Raw genomic sequence first — 14,758 nt, 5'->3', positions numbered from 1 at the left:
TGCCTGTGTGGTATGATTTCTACACCTTCTCCCCCAGAAATTTATTGTCTAGCTCTGATCAAAAGAGGTAGGATTGCTGAGAGATAGATTTGCTTTGGCTGGCAGTAAGAAGATTAGACTAAGTGTGACCTCCCAGGAGAGATCACCATTCAAGTAGGCGATTCCCTTTTCTCATCTCTATCTATGCAGCCACAGCTGTCACTCTGAATTTCCCTCTTAACTTCCCTTTAGTGTTGTCCTCCATTATGAGTTGCACGTCTCAGATTCACAAAGCAATTTAGAAAGCAAAGCTACCCTCCTACATATTTAACACAGTGTTCAAAGACTGCACAAATGCTTGTCGAATAGTAACAAGAGCAGTTAACATTGATTGAGATTTTACTATGCACCAGACAATGTACTGACTTTTATATACAATCTTCACATCAGTTTAGGAGAGAAAATAAACTGTTAGGACCAAGACGGGGACATAATGTGTCAGTTAGGGACATTTTGATGGCAAATAACAAAAACTCAAGATCACCTCAAGATCATTTAAAGTTGGGAGAGAAATGGGAAATCATTGGAAGGTTATTGAGTGGTACTATGGAAACCAGAGGCAGGGATTGAATCCAGGGACCAAGGAAGTACTGTGATCAGGAAAGCTATTTGGAACATAGCAGGCAACCTCTCCTTGTTTGCCTTCCCTTGTTCCCTATTGCTGTTTCTCCCCATTCTTGTGATTCCTTCTCTATTGGTGCTTTTGGGGATGAGCATCCATGTGACACCCTGTGACTACACCACTATGCCAACCTCAACCTTTAAGTCTGCCTCACCCTGAGGGAAGAGCCCAGACTGAGCGGGGCAGCTAAATCTCAAATCCATATTCCAGGAAAACACCCTCACCACCTCTGATTAGATCAGGCATGCATGCCTGATTTAATCAGCCGGGCCTGGACATCGCTCACCTTGCAGATATGGCTGCTTGTGGCTCATGCCTGTGGACCAGGGCAGGCGCTCACTTCTCAGAAAAGAATATAAGCTCAGCAGTAACTCTTACCTGTGTTGGCTGAAAGTGGATAAGAATTTTTAATTGTAGAAGCAATATAACTTAATGATTGATTACATATGGCCATAAGAAAGAAGGAGGAATCAGAGATGACTCCAAGGGTTTTATACTGGGGACTATGAGAGTCAAAGAGAGAGCCCTTCCATTGCAGTTTTGGACAGTGGATGATGAGGGAGTGGAGGAGCCTGTGAAAGAATAATGTGAGGAAAGAGCCTCTCATGTCAAAAATACCCCATAACCCTGTCTAAAGTTTCTGGTTAGAATGGTGAGTTGGGAGTAATGGCTGCATAAGCTCACCTCTTCTGGTTTCCACATCCTCGCTCAGGGCTTCCTCATTCTGACATCTGTGGTTATGACAGCTCCACCTCTCCCCAAGGTGTGAAGATTTCTTTCTACAAACTTACCTACAGCATAAACATAATTCAAGATGAAAGAAACTCCTCCCTCCCCACATCCCCTGTCTAAGAGGGCAAAGAATGTGTTTATTCTTCACATTATTGTATTCCTTATCCTATTAATGGCATGGGAGGTTTGAAATGGGTAATAAATATAAAATAAATAAAGATTTTCAAAAAGATGTTTAAAAGATACTTGTGGAGGAAAAGGGAAATAAGTACAGAAAATACAACCAGCATGAAAATAACTAGTTTGTATTTTTAAAATAACTACAGGTTCTAGACCTAAAAGTAGGGTGACCAACTTGTCCCAGTTTGCCTGGGACTTTCCTGGTTTCCTCACTGAAGGTCCCGAGTCCTGGAAAACACACCAGCAACAAATAAGGATGATTCATCACACAGGCCCGTGTCATGTATCAACTAGTAGACTGGAAATGATTTCCTATCAAGGACAACTCAACTAGGCTTTTTGTTTGTTTGTTTGCTTTTTATGTTCATTCATTTATTTATTGAGGGGGGAGAGAGAGAGAGAGATGTCCTCGCAGGGTCTCTCCATGCTGTGGTCTTACCCTCAATCTCAGCCAGACAGGAACATAGACATATGTGGTTGTACATGGTATATTCAAAACAACCTGAGATCCAACCCCTGGCCTCCCATGTGGCTGTGGTATTATGTAGCAGTACCTTGGCACCATAGAAGGGTTCTCTACTCCTTGTCTTTACTTTGTTAACTGATAACTAAGATAGACCTAGATATTGTGTCATGAAAATGTAGAGTGATGGTTCAGCCTTGAAAAGGCAAACACTGGAAGAGAAAAAGATGAGTTATTTTGCTGTATTACAAACAAATAATATAATACACTGGTAATTAAATGCCTCTCTCTGAATCCAACTTTCCGATAGTAATGGTGTTGTCTAAGTGCCAAGTAAATCAAGGGCATGAGTAATCTGGACTGTAACCTACAGAGTGGCGATAGATATATATTTCAACATCCAAAGTTGGATATATTTTTTTCATATTGGGACACTCTGCTATTCATATTTAAGCCAGCACAATAGCCATAACCCGAGACTATTCCAGGCAAATAGTGACATATGGCTGTCTCACTCATATAAGAATTGATGGCCTGATAATTTATAAACTGACAGTGAGGGTACACCTTTTCTATCATAAAAAAATCCAGGCAGGGTTAATTTGTTTACTTCTTTTGGGCATTTGAGCTCTTCTATTTTCTATTTTAAGGTATTGATATAAATAACACATTTGTGACAAATGTGTTGCTCTATAAAGTTCTAAATCCATGTGTGCAATTTGAACATAAAGGAACTCAGAGAACAGTAGGACATTAGGGAGGTTAATAGATGCTGCAGGAGGCTAAGGAGGAAGTATTCTGAACCTCTGTTGCTCAGGTTACCTATCTCCAAATGATTCCAGGTCCTCCTTGTTCTTGGCATCTGCTGTTTCCTCCTATCTAGCGCCTGTTCCTTCACATCCTGTTTCGTACCTTTAAATATGCTAAGTTTTCCAGACTTGGAAGGAGATTTACACAGCTGTGTGATCTATGTCGTGACGTGAGCTTTTTATCTCTGGATGTTATATTAAGAACTACTTCTTAAAAATCTGTTAATCATGAGAGTATAAGTACATGGCACACACTAAAATAGACTCACCATGGAATGCAATGAAAGATAACTCCCTCCTTCTCCCACTCATCTCCTGTCCTCACTCCCTAGACAGAAATGTTCTTCTTCGGTATCTTTCCAGGAAATTTGTACACACAGGAACACATACGAATTTATGAGTACCTTCACTAAACCAAACATACTTCCTGAGCTCTACTGTTACTGAGTGCGATCTACCAGGAAGTCACACACACACACGGAGGGGGAGGATACAGTGCAATTTTCTCACAAACGCAGATTCACAACTTGTCTCCCTGACTACGGTGTCTCCCTATCCCAGTCTGCCAAGAATATGCTGCCAGAGCCATTTTCCTAAAAAACTGCTTTCCTCAGGTCCCTGCTCGGAGTCCATGTTTCCTATCATCTACATATAAATTTATTTGCCTAACTTTCAGAGTTTTCCTGTATTATGCTCCATTCTACCTATTCATATATCTAATAATACTGTTTTATTATTATCATGACAAATCCTAAGGTTGACTGCCCATCTGCAGAAAGGTCATTTTTGTCTTTTTCCTCTGAGAAATACCCCCTCAGTCCCGTTTGTTTTTGCTAGGACCTTTTCTTTTTGCACTTCAATCTGTATCCATAGTGAGTCCATTATATCTGCTCTTAGACTCCTGCCTCTGCCAGAAGGCTCACCTTTTGATTCTTTTGCTCTCCAATGTTAAAAATTTTTCTGAGTAACTTCTCCCCCTTTTCACCATATTGTGGGGGGTGGCAATAGTGCTCTACCTGCGTGCAGCTAAAGATTTTTTAAACCGCTTCTCCACTCCTGTCAGGGGACCTAATGTCCACAATGTGATGTTTCTTAGTATGAACCATCCTACCACCTGCGAAGGTCAGAAATCTGTGGTCCAACTTGCATTAGGACTTTCACTGACTGTAGGCACTTTTGTCTCTTGGGGGTTCTTTCTCTAGAAATAAATTTTAATATTTTAAACTTAGTAGGTATAAAGACAAGTATAATCTCATCTGGATTCATTATTATATATCATTAATATTATATTCATATTTTCTTCTCATGTTAAAAGAAATTAAAACCTTTTCAAGGACCCCAAAAAGCATCACAGGCCCTAAGCACTGTGCCTTTCATACTTAGTGGTAAGTCAGCCCTGCTAGAGTCAGATCTTCTTGAGCTCAATTTTTGTCATAAACTGGAGACATGACAGAGAGAAAGGGTGTAAGTAGTTCAAGGAAAATGTATCCTTTTTGGGTCTATCTAAAGGGAATGGTTTTTACTTTTAGAGCCTAATGCCCATTTCTACTTTTTAACCTGTCTTTTGCAGAGTGATTCCATTCAGCTCATTTTCAGGCCCAATCCCTTTTTGGTGGGTCATCTTCAGAAGGATGTATCTGTCAGAGTTTGGAGAAGCTGCAGCCTTCCTCAGAAGAAGTGAAGCTGAGTTGCTTCAGCTACAGGCCATGACCATTGATGGTAAGGCTTTTCGTGGCTGCTGACTTCTTTTGGCTCAAGTGCTACAAGATGGCAACAGATATTTGGTTGAAAGAAACCATCAATTTTGGAGCCTAACTTATTTGCTAAAGGTGCAATAACTGGCTATGAACTTCTGTCTCAGAGCAATAAAGGAACTCTGAGTATTCAAGGTAGAAATTGAGACATGCAGGGAAGAGAAGGATAGCCGAGAGGCAGCCCAGGTCTGACTACTTACTTGGCTTTAAGACAGGATTTCCCTTCAAGGAGCCAGTAATACAGACAGCCTAGGAGTGGCCATAAAGACTTTCTCAGTACAAAGAGGAGACTGTGGTCAACACAGGATGTGAGGTTTGTATTCTCTGAGAAAAGAGAAGTGCAAGGACTCTGGGAATAAGAGACTAGCAGGTGGTATAGTGAGTGGTCAGAGCACTGGACTCCCACATGGCTAACCATGGTTCAAATCCCAGACCTGACAGTTTGCTTTCACACTTTCCTTCTCTGTCTTCCTTTGGTGAGTGTGCATGCCCATAGCAAATTTTAAAATATAATAAAAAATAAAATAAATAATTCTTAAAAAATATTTTAAAAACACTCTGGGTAGGCTAGAGAACTAGATATTGTCTCTGATCCTCCCCAGAATTTCTTAATGTAGGACCCCTGTCCTTTGCCTGGTCTTATAGACCAGGAAGATCACTTAGCCAACATTAAACAAAAGACAATTAGGATTCTTGCTGACCCTGATTCATAATTTCTTGGTAGTTACAGACAAGGACAAAGGTTAAAATCCCTAAATATGTCTTTTTCCCCCCTTGCCCTTTGTCTGTCTGGGCTATGTGGACATCTTCTGAATTTCAGCTAATTAGAGACTTAGAAGTCAGATTCAGTGTGATCAAGCATCAAGCCACTTACATTTCTTAATTCCAAAATTATTCAACAATACAATATAAAAACTATCTGGATGTTGTTTTAGTATTCAGAATTAATCAACATTAGACTTTAATATGACCAATTATAATTTAAACCCATTATGTAGGACATTATATTTCCATCACAGACCAGTCCTGGAGCAGTTCCCAGTTTCCAGTCATTAGATTTCATTACTATGATTGGATTTTAGAGGAGTTAATTATAATCCCTCAAATCAAATACAATAACAAAACTATCTCTGAGGTCAGAAGTGGTCATGCAGAGGTTTATCACAGGTAGATAGATAACTAAGGACAAGATGATAGTGGTGTTGGGAGAAAATAAAAATCAGGTCAAACAATTAGAAGTAATTGGATGATCCATTTAGTAGAATCAGCACTGTAAATAATTACTTAAAATATAGCAATCTGCATAATTTTTAATTTGGGGGGAAACAATCTTTCCTTATAGAAATGCACTGGCAACAAACAGATGAGAGTCAGCCCAAGTTTTTCATACTCCTAGGCCAGGACACAAGGCAGCTTGGGGTTTGAACTCAGGTCAAATGGAAGCAATCTGATGAGTATTTTGCTAGGTGTCTTGGGTTCAAATTCCAAGTCCTTGACCATTTCTTGCTGTGTAATTAGAGCAAATCACTTCACCTACTGCACCTCAGCTTCCCTATCTGTAAAATGGAGATAATAATATTTGTCTACCTTCCTTCAATGCTGTGAGGACCAAATGAGACAAGAAATTTGAAAAATAAAAATAATACATTATTATGCTACTGAAAAAGGAAACTAGAATTGCTGGGTGTTGGGGAAGAAGTGTTTTTAGAGACAAAGACAAAACACTATTCCAAAGTCAAATATAAATTATATTTTTATACTAGAAAGGTGAATGATCTAAAATAATTACAGACTGAATATAATATAATTTTAACCAATATCACAGAAAGAAAAGAAGAAATGCTTCAGATAACTAACAGCAGTTATTCCTTAGTTATTTGATTATGGATGATTTTTCTTAAAATTTTTTTTGCCATAGGGCATGCATGCTCACTGGAGAGAGACAGAGAGGGGAACAGTGAGAAATAACTCCTTGGAGGGGACAGCCACATTGCAAGCTCCTCTCCTCCATTCTCCTCTTTGAATTTTGGGCATACACACCCACATGCCTGGTATGTTTTTAAGCTTCTTGATCTGGGACTCAAACTGTGGAGTTGGCCATGTGGGATCCAGCACCTTAACCACCACATTACTTGCAGGCCTAATTATGGGTGATTAAAAGTTTTTTCTTTATATTTCTCTATTTTTCAAGTGTTCTTAAGCCAATAAGTACATGTTATCTTTATACTAGAAAAGGTGCTGGGGTCAGCCTATGATGTGGTGGTTAATGCACTGGACTCTCACATGGTGGTTTGAGCTGCGGACTCAGAACATACGCATGCATGTCCAAAATCCCAAGAAGGGAATGGAGGAGAAGGGATAGCAACAGGACCATTGCTCCTGGGGGGTGATTTCTCATGTTCCTTCTCTGTCTCTCTCCGAGATCACACACACCTTATGGCAAAGGAAAATCTAAAATGGAAAGAAAAAAAAAAGGAAAGGTGTTTAATCACTAAAAATATGAAACCATCAAGGCAAAAATCTCCTCACTTTACAGATGTAGCCTAAAGAGGTGAGGTGATTGTTTTCAATGTCATTGCTAGGAAAGCTAGTTCCCAAAATCCAGGTTACCTGACTCAGGTCCATTGCTATTTGCATGCCCAGCTCTACATTATTCATGAACACAGAAATTAAAGTTGATCGAGTTCCTCTACTTCATCTTTAAAAACATCCCTGTCAGGGGACCAGCAGTTATCATAAGGGCTATGTCACTGGGCTCCCATGTAGTCGACTGTGGTTCGAGTCCTGGACCCGTTGGCTTAAACTCACGCCGGGTGCATGTGCATGTGTGCCCAAGATCCCAAGAGGAGAATGGAGGAGAAGGGACTGAGGAGTGGCCCTCCCCCCTTGGGGGTGATTTCTCGCTTTCTGTCTCTTTGTCTCTCTCTGTCTTTCTGGTGAGTACACGTGCCCTATAGCAAAAACCTCTCAAAGAAAAAAAAATCCCTGTTGGGACCAGCAGTTGGTGTAATGGCTATGTCACTGGACTCCCATGTAGTCGACTGCAGTTCGAGTCCTGAATCCAGTGGTATCCTATAGCAAAACCCCCTCCCAAAAAAAAAAATCCCTGTTGGGGACTGGGCCTCAGAGAGGAAAGGGGTTCTGAAAATTCTCCTTTTCCACTAAGTGTTTCCAGGGTGATAAAAGAAGAGCTCTTCATGAGGCAGGTGATAAACTTAATCCTTGGGAGAGGAATTAGAGGAGAAAAGGTAGGCATATGTGACAGGAAGCATACAGTCATGGAGGAGCACTGATTCAGGAGGTGGGGGATCTGATTAGAATCATTATTCTAACGACTACCACAGATTAGCTATGTGACTGGGCAACTCTCTTTATCTTTCTTCCCAGATTCCTTTTCAAAATTAAAATAATAATAATAAACAAAATAGAGAGAGAGAGAGAGAGAGTTGTACCAGGCGATTTTCTTTCAAGTGATAAAATTTGGTTTAAAGTGCATCGTATTTACCTTAAACACACACAGAATGTATGCTAAATGGGTGCTTTTCAAAAACAAGTATGTTTTCACAGACATAACGCAGTAAAATCAGTTTTTGCAAAAAGAAGCCAAAATAATAAATACAATGCAAAACCATGATTTAAAATACAAACAAGCAGAAAGCAAATGCTTGGAGAAAACCTCCTGTGCAGATGGGAATACAAAATCCTCTTGCCAAGCAGTTTTCATGGTGAATTGTTTGTCGTCAGGTAGAAGGCAGCATATTGCAGATTGTGAAAGTAGTGAGCAACAGAACTCTTTGGACACAAGCATTGTGGAAGAAGCCAGTGAGTGGTGCCCAACTTTACCTACTTTATACATACTCCTTCTGGGTCGACAGCCTTGAGACTCTGAGCTTCTGTAACTCATGTATTAGAGGTCGTGGTCATGGCCAAGTTGGCATTACCTGTAAGCACTGTGGTGGAGTGGAGTTCTCACCTCTTCTCCCTTACCTGTGGGCTGGGAGGTTCTCTCTTCCAGGCAAATGCTCTCCCTTCACCCTACCTGAAAAACTGTGACCTGGGGACTTCTGTGAGTGTCTTCTGAGACATTTTCTTTTAAAAGTATATCTCTTATTCATCTTTAAAAGTATATCTCTTATTCATCTTCACTGTCTCAAATAGGAGGAACCTTGAGAAATTTTTAAGTGAAAGAAGCCACCTTAGGTTGTTTATGAGACTTCTGGCTCATTTCACCCCAAACCTCTTACTGGTTCATCCTTTTGTGGAAAGCTGCTCTGGTTAAGGAAAAGAGAGCAGAGTGAGGAGGCTCAAGAGAGGAAAATAATATGTGGGGGGCAACAATATGAATTAGATATGTCATTTAAGAAAAATAACCCACATTCTCTCTCTTCAATATCCTCCAATTCTACATGTAATTCTCTTAGCAGACTTTCATTCTAAGATGGAAAAATAAGGTCTAAAGAAATCCTGTAGGACATAACACTAACCTAAATTTTTACTTTGTTGTAACCAGACCTTTTTGCATGGCGTTTTTGAAAGGGAATGAGCACCGGAAAAACCACCAAAGGTCTGGGGTTGTGAGTGTAGGTAAGTGTCAGGGTTCGGATGGGTCAGGAGGTTTTCAGCAGGCATTGGCAAAATGGTCTGTGCTGTTCTGAAGCCTCTGCTTGCTGAGATGTTTCTTGTTCCTATAGAGTCTTTGTATGGGTGCACCTTCAGGGTGAGTGTTCATGATTTTAACTAACTTTAACATTTCCTGTACTAGTGACTCAAGTCACCAAGCAAGTTTAGCAGAAATGAGACTGTATCTATCAGTATGAAGTATCCAATGTATATTTGTACAAGTAGTAGAGTTAAAATTCATCTTTTTTTTTTCCTACAGGAAAGAAGAAATGCTGGGTTCATGATGGCAATAATGCTTATATTGAGGCTGAGATTAAAGGGAGTGAAAATGATGGAAAAATAATTGTTGAGACTACAGATGGAAAGGTAAAAAACACTATTTCTTCCCAGAGATGACCACATTCTCTATTTAATCGAAAACTAAATATCTCCTTTCTCGCCTATTTTCATCTTAAAACCTGGAGTAGATGTCACTGACACCCTTTGGAGACATTAATCTTTAAGAAGCTTCTCTACTTATCATCCAAGTTTTTTTTTTTTTTTTTTTGAGAGGTTTTCGCTATAGGGTGCGTGCGCTTGCCAGACAGACAGAGAGAGACATAGAGACAGAAAGTGAGAAATCACCCCCCGGGAGGATGGTCACGCCGCAATTCCTTTTCTTCCATTCTCCTCTCGGGATCTTGGGCACGCACGCACACGCGCCCAGCGTGAGCTTTAAGCCACCGGGTCCGGGACACGAACCGTGGTTGACTACGTGGGAGTCCAGCGACATAGCCATTACGCTAACTGCTGGTTCCCATCATCCAAGTTTTAATGAAGAAGAATGAATAAATCAGAGTAAAACGATTGCCAGTGGCTAAGATCATTGACTCACAACTGTATCTACTTCTTTCATCAATGTTTCACTTTTTTTTATTTGTTTGTTTCTAAGGGTATCCTTGCAATGAATATTGACCTAGGAACTATGGTATAAGCTGTGTTTGTAGAATCAAGAAAGTGATGTATAATTTGAATAAAAATAGCATAGTATCAGAGAAGCCAAGAGATGATGGAATGGCCAGTAATGTGAAATGCTAGAGAAAGCATTTAAGAGTTGTGGGAGTTGCATGGTGGTCAACATTAATACATGACGCAGGCTAGCAGGTGGCGTGGAGATTAAGGCACTGGATTTCACATGGCTGACTCTGAGGATTGGGACCCAGACCCTGCAGCTTAAAAATCACTCTGGGTGTGTATGTCCCAAATGCTGAGAGGTGGTTGAAGGAGAAGGGATTGTGGTGTGGCCATCCTCCTGTGGGGAGATTTCTCACTTTCTCTTTCTATGTAAATACCCAGCAACAAAAAGGAAATAAACAAGACAAACTAACTGATAAGAAAAACATTAACACTTTGTTAGGCCAACCCACATGAGGAGGTTTTAGGTTGGCATCTGGAGTTTCCTCGAGTGCACTAGACATGTGTGTGCTTGTGATCCAGGACTGGCAGAGCTGGCAGTGGATCATAGCATCAGGACCCCTGCTAGGGATGCTGGGGGAGGGGGGTTCTTTCTCTTTCATTCATAGCAGGAGTAAATAAGCAATTAAAAAAAAAGATTAAGGGCTTGAAGAAAACTTCAGATTTCAGCATTAGGAGATAATCCATGTCCTCTGAAAGAGAAAGTTATGTCAAGTATTAGGGCAGTGGCTAGACAGTAAGGTTTCCTAGAAAGAATGCGTACTGAAATTCCAAGCCCTCAAAGCCTCCTCCTGTCCTCAGGGCATTCAGAAAAGCATGGCAATATTGAAAAGACCGTTTGCTCTCAGAACCTTTACCTAAATAAATCACGAACCTTGTGTTACCTGCCAGCCCTGTGACGAGACCTGGACCACACACTTACCCTGATTTGGATGAATACTTCTTCATAGATTTTATGGATGCCTGTATTCCCTTCTCTAAACTCCTTCCAATCCTGCTTTTCTTAACTCTATAACAAGCCACATCCTATAATTGGCAAGGGTAGTCATTATTATGAAACTTTGTCTTTTTTATGCTCTAATTTTGTACTTGGACAATTTATGATCTAAAGCATTGCCCACAGAGTAATAAACTTCTAGAGACCACTCAGAAACTACTATTTATCATACCTGAATATGCCTTCCTGACAGTCAATATCTGGAAGTAAAACAATCCCAAATTAGGTGTGTTTAATATAATTACCTTATAGAATTAAGGAAAGAACTTGGTCCTTTTCAGTAGGAACATAAATAGGCAAAGGAAAATTCAGAATGTCCTAACTCAGTAAACTAAGAAAGCAGTGGGATTCAAGTAGAGCCATTTAGCCTTTGTAAGGTTCAATCATCATTGTTCATATGCCAACTTTTTTTTAAAAACAACCTTCTTGAGATAAAATTTACATACCATATAGGTCAGCTCTTCTTTTCTTTTTATAAGAGAGAGATTTTTGCTATAGGTTGTGTGTGCTCACTGGAGAGACGGAGAAAGACACAGATACAGAAAACAAGAAATTCCTCCCCAGGAGGGATGACCTGAGGATATAGAAAATTGTAACACTCATATATTGCTTGTGGGTGTAGTCACATAGGGATATACTTTGGCAGTTTCTTAACATGCTAATCACAGAGTTAACACATGACCCAGCAATTCCACTCCTGTATGTGCACACAACACATCCATGAAAACACATGCAAATGTATGCTCATAATATAATTATTCATAATCATCAAAACATGACCATTAATCATCGAATGAAAAAGCAATCCCTTCTCCTCCAATCTCCTCTCAGGATTTTGGGCACACACGCATACAAGCTCAGTGTGAGTTTTAAACCACTGAGTCCAGGACTCGAACTGTGGTTGACTATGTGGGAGTCCAGCGATGTAACCATTACACCATCTGCTGGTCTCTAGCTCAGCTTTTTGAAATATGCGATCCCATGTTGTTTGTTTATTTCTTTCGTGAGACAGAAAGAGAGAAATACAGACACACACATGCACACACACACACACACACACACTCACTTTACACTGTGAGCCACCCCTAGCCTCAGCTAGCTTGGCTCACAGACATGCACCTGGTGTTGTGCAACATGGGCCTAGGACCTCCCGTGTGGGTTCAGCATCATGGAGCATGGCCTTACTGCTTGCCCACCAGCTGATCCCCATGTTTTCAATATATTAAAAGAATTATACAACTATCACCAAGGTCTAATTTTAGAATATTTTCATCGTTTTCAGAAGAAGCCCTGTGCCCATTGTCAATTATGCTCCTTCTCTCCTCCTCTACCAGCCCCAGGGAACCATAGATCTACTTTCCGTCTTTATAGATTTGCTTTTTCTGGTCACTTCAGATAAATGGATTATACAGTAACACAAAATGCTGGTCTTTTGTGCCTGGCTTCTTTCGTGTCTCAATAGTTTTGAGATGCATTCATGTTGTATCATGTGTTACTTCATATCTTTCTATGGATGAATAATATTCTACCGTTTGGATGTACTAATACCATATTTTGCTTTTTCATTCGATGATTAATAGTCATGTTTTGATGATTATGAATAATTATATTATGAGCATACATTTGCATGTGTTTTCATGGATGTGTTGTGTGCACATCGAGGAGTGGAATTGCTGGGTCATGTGTTAACTCTGTGATTAGCATGTTAAGAAACTGCCAAAGTATATCCCTATGTGACTACACCCACAAGCAATATATAAGTGTTACAATTTTCTATATCCTCAGTAAATGTTTTAGTGTATGTCTTTTTTTGTTATAGTTATCTTAATGGGAATGAAGTAGTATCTGAATGTAAAATTATTTGAGTTTCCCTAAGACTCATGATGCTGGGCATCATTTTATATATTTATTAGCCATTTATATATCTCCTCCAGAGATGTCTATTTAAACACTTTGCCAATGGTTTAATTGTGTTATTTTTTCATTAATGATTTGTAAGAATTCTTTTTATATTCTGGATGCAAGTCCCTTAACAGATGTAGTAGTTGTACATATTTTCTCTCAGTCTGTTCATTGTCTTTTCATTTTCTTAAAGGTGTCCAACTCAATTTCATTAGGTTTCAGATGAAAGGCTTCCTCTTCTGCACACATCACCAAAACTATTGTCTCTCTGACAGTATTTAAAGTGATCTGTGAACATAATATGGTTACAACTATAATTTTTATAAAGAAATCATAGGAAGAAGAGCATGAAAGCCTTTAATTAGTGTAGAAAGAGGAATCTCAGGTGCTTTATTTTAGCCTGCTTGTCCTTCTACCATGTAATGATGGTCCCATTCCTCCCCGCTTCACTCTGCCTCCAGGCTTCTGTTTTCCTCCTCATGTGCGAAGTGACTGCACTTTCGATCACCTTGGGGCTCTGTAACATTAACAAAGGCAACAAAGCCAGAGGGTGTCAAGTACTACTTATTGAATACATTCTGTGATGAAAGAAGATAGAAAAGTAGAATCAGGGCCAAGGGGAAGTTTTTGAAGATGTAATAGAAATTACATTCTGCATGTGTTTGAAGGTAGAAGAGAAAGAATCCTTGAAATACAAAAATGGAAGGGGCTGAATAAAAGGATTTCTGCTAGTACAATGTCAAAGAAGACTGTGGCTAGGAATCAGATCAAGATGATAGAATATGGGAACCTTAGAAATGAGAAGGTATCACCTACTGGGGTTAAATGAGGTAATCAGTTGAGGCCAATATTTACAAATCAAGGAAAAGGACTATAGAAAGGGTATTAGGAAGCCTTTGAGAAGAATCCCAAGCAACCATTGATAGTAGCAATGTATCCATATTAATCTAGATTTTAATATTGACTAAGTACCAACCTTGTCCCAAGCAGTGTGATAGGTGCTTTAATAACTGTAGAAGGCACTATTAAAACTCCTTCATAAGGGGTTTGTAATCTAGTTGGAAAATCATTTTCTATTTCTCTCCTCTCTGTAGAGCCTCAGTGTCAAGGAGGACAAAATCCAACACATGAATCCTCCAAAGTTTGAAATGATTGAAGACATGGCGATGTTGCTTCACCTGAATGAAGCGTCTGTGCTACATACTCTGGAGAGGCGCTATGAACACTGGATGATTTATGTGTGTATAGATGCTTCACTGCTGAAATAGCATGCTGGCACATGCAGTGTGATGTCCCAACCTCTTTTGGGTGATGTCTTATGTTGGATTTAAAAATACTCATATGGGGCCAGATGGTGGCAGAGTGGTAGTATGCTCTGCAAGGCTGGCCCCCATAGGAAGGCTTCTTGTTCATATGCAGAGACCTTCTTGAACATGTTGAGCATGTATGTGGCCACACTCTGAGCCTAGCTGGGGCCAAGGGTTGATTGTGGTGTGAAAGGCCCCATTGGAGGTGCCTGTCTCTGTCTTTGACTTATTATCTCTCAATCATGGAAGAAAATACATAAACTTAAAGCAAAATAAGTGGAATGGTCTCCATAGTGCCATGGTTAAGGGAGCTGGATGCTACATGGCTGAACATGTGGGGACACATGGAATGTGTGTGTGTGTGTGTGTGTGTGTGTGT

The 14,758-nt window shown here is 40.0% G+C and overlaps 1 protein-coding gene across 1 annotated transcript in view; it reads left to right on the top strand.

Moving 5' to 3' along the window:
- Window positions 1-4,458: 4,458 nt before the first annotated feature.
- Window positions 4,459-14,758, top strand: part of MYH15 (myosin heavy chain 15) — a 157,760-nt gene continuing 147,460 nt past the window's right edge. The window contains exons 1-3 of the mRNA XM_006170764.1: window positions 4,459-4,564; window positions 9,479-9,585; window positions 14,167-14,310. Of these exons, the coding sequence (XP_006170826.1) occupies window positions 4,477-4,564; window positions 9,479-9,585; window positions 14,167-14,310 (339 nt within the window). The 5' untranslated portion in view covers window positions 4,459-4,476. The remainder of the gene's footprint in view (window positions 4,565-9,478; window positions 9,586-14,166; window positions 14,311-14,758) is intronic.

The sequence above is a fragment of the Tupaia chinensis genome, unplaced genomic scaffold (assembly GCF_000334495.1).
Source record: "Tupaia chinensis unplaced genomic scaffold, TupChi_1.0 Scaffold148904_1, whole genome shotgun sequence".
Classification (NCBI taxonomy): Eukaryota; Metazoa; Chordata; class Mammalia; order Scandentia; family Tupaiidae; genus Tupaia; species Tupaia belangeri.
The sequence above is the reverse complement of the archived record's forward strand: the minus strand, read 5'-3'. Positions and strand labels throughout refer to the sequence as shown.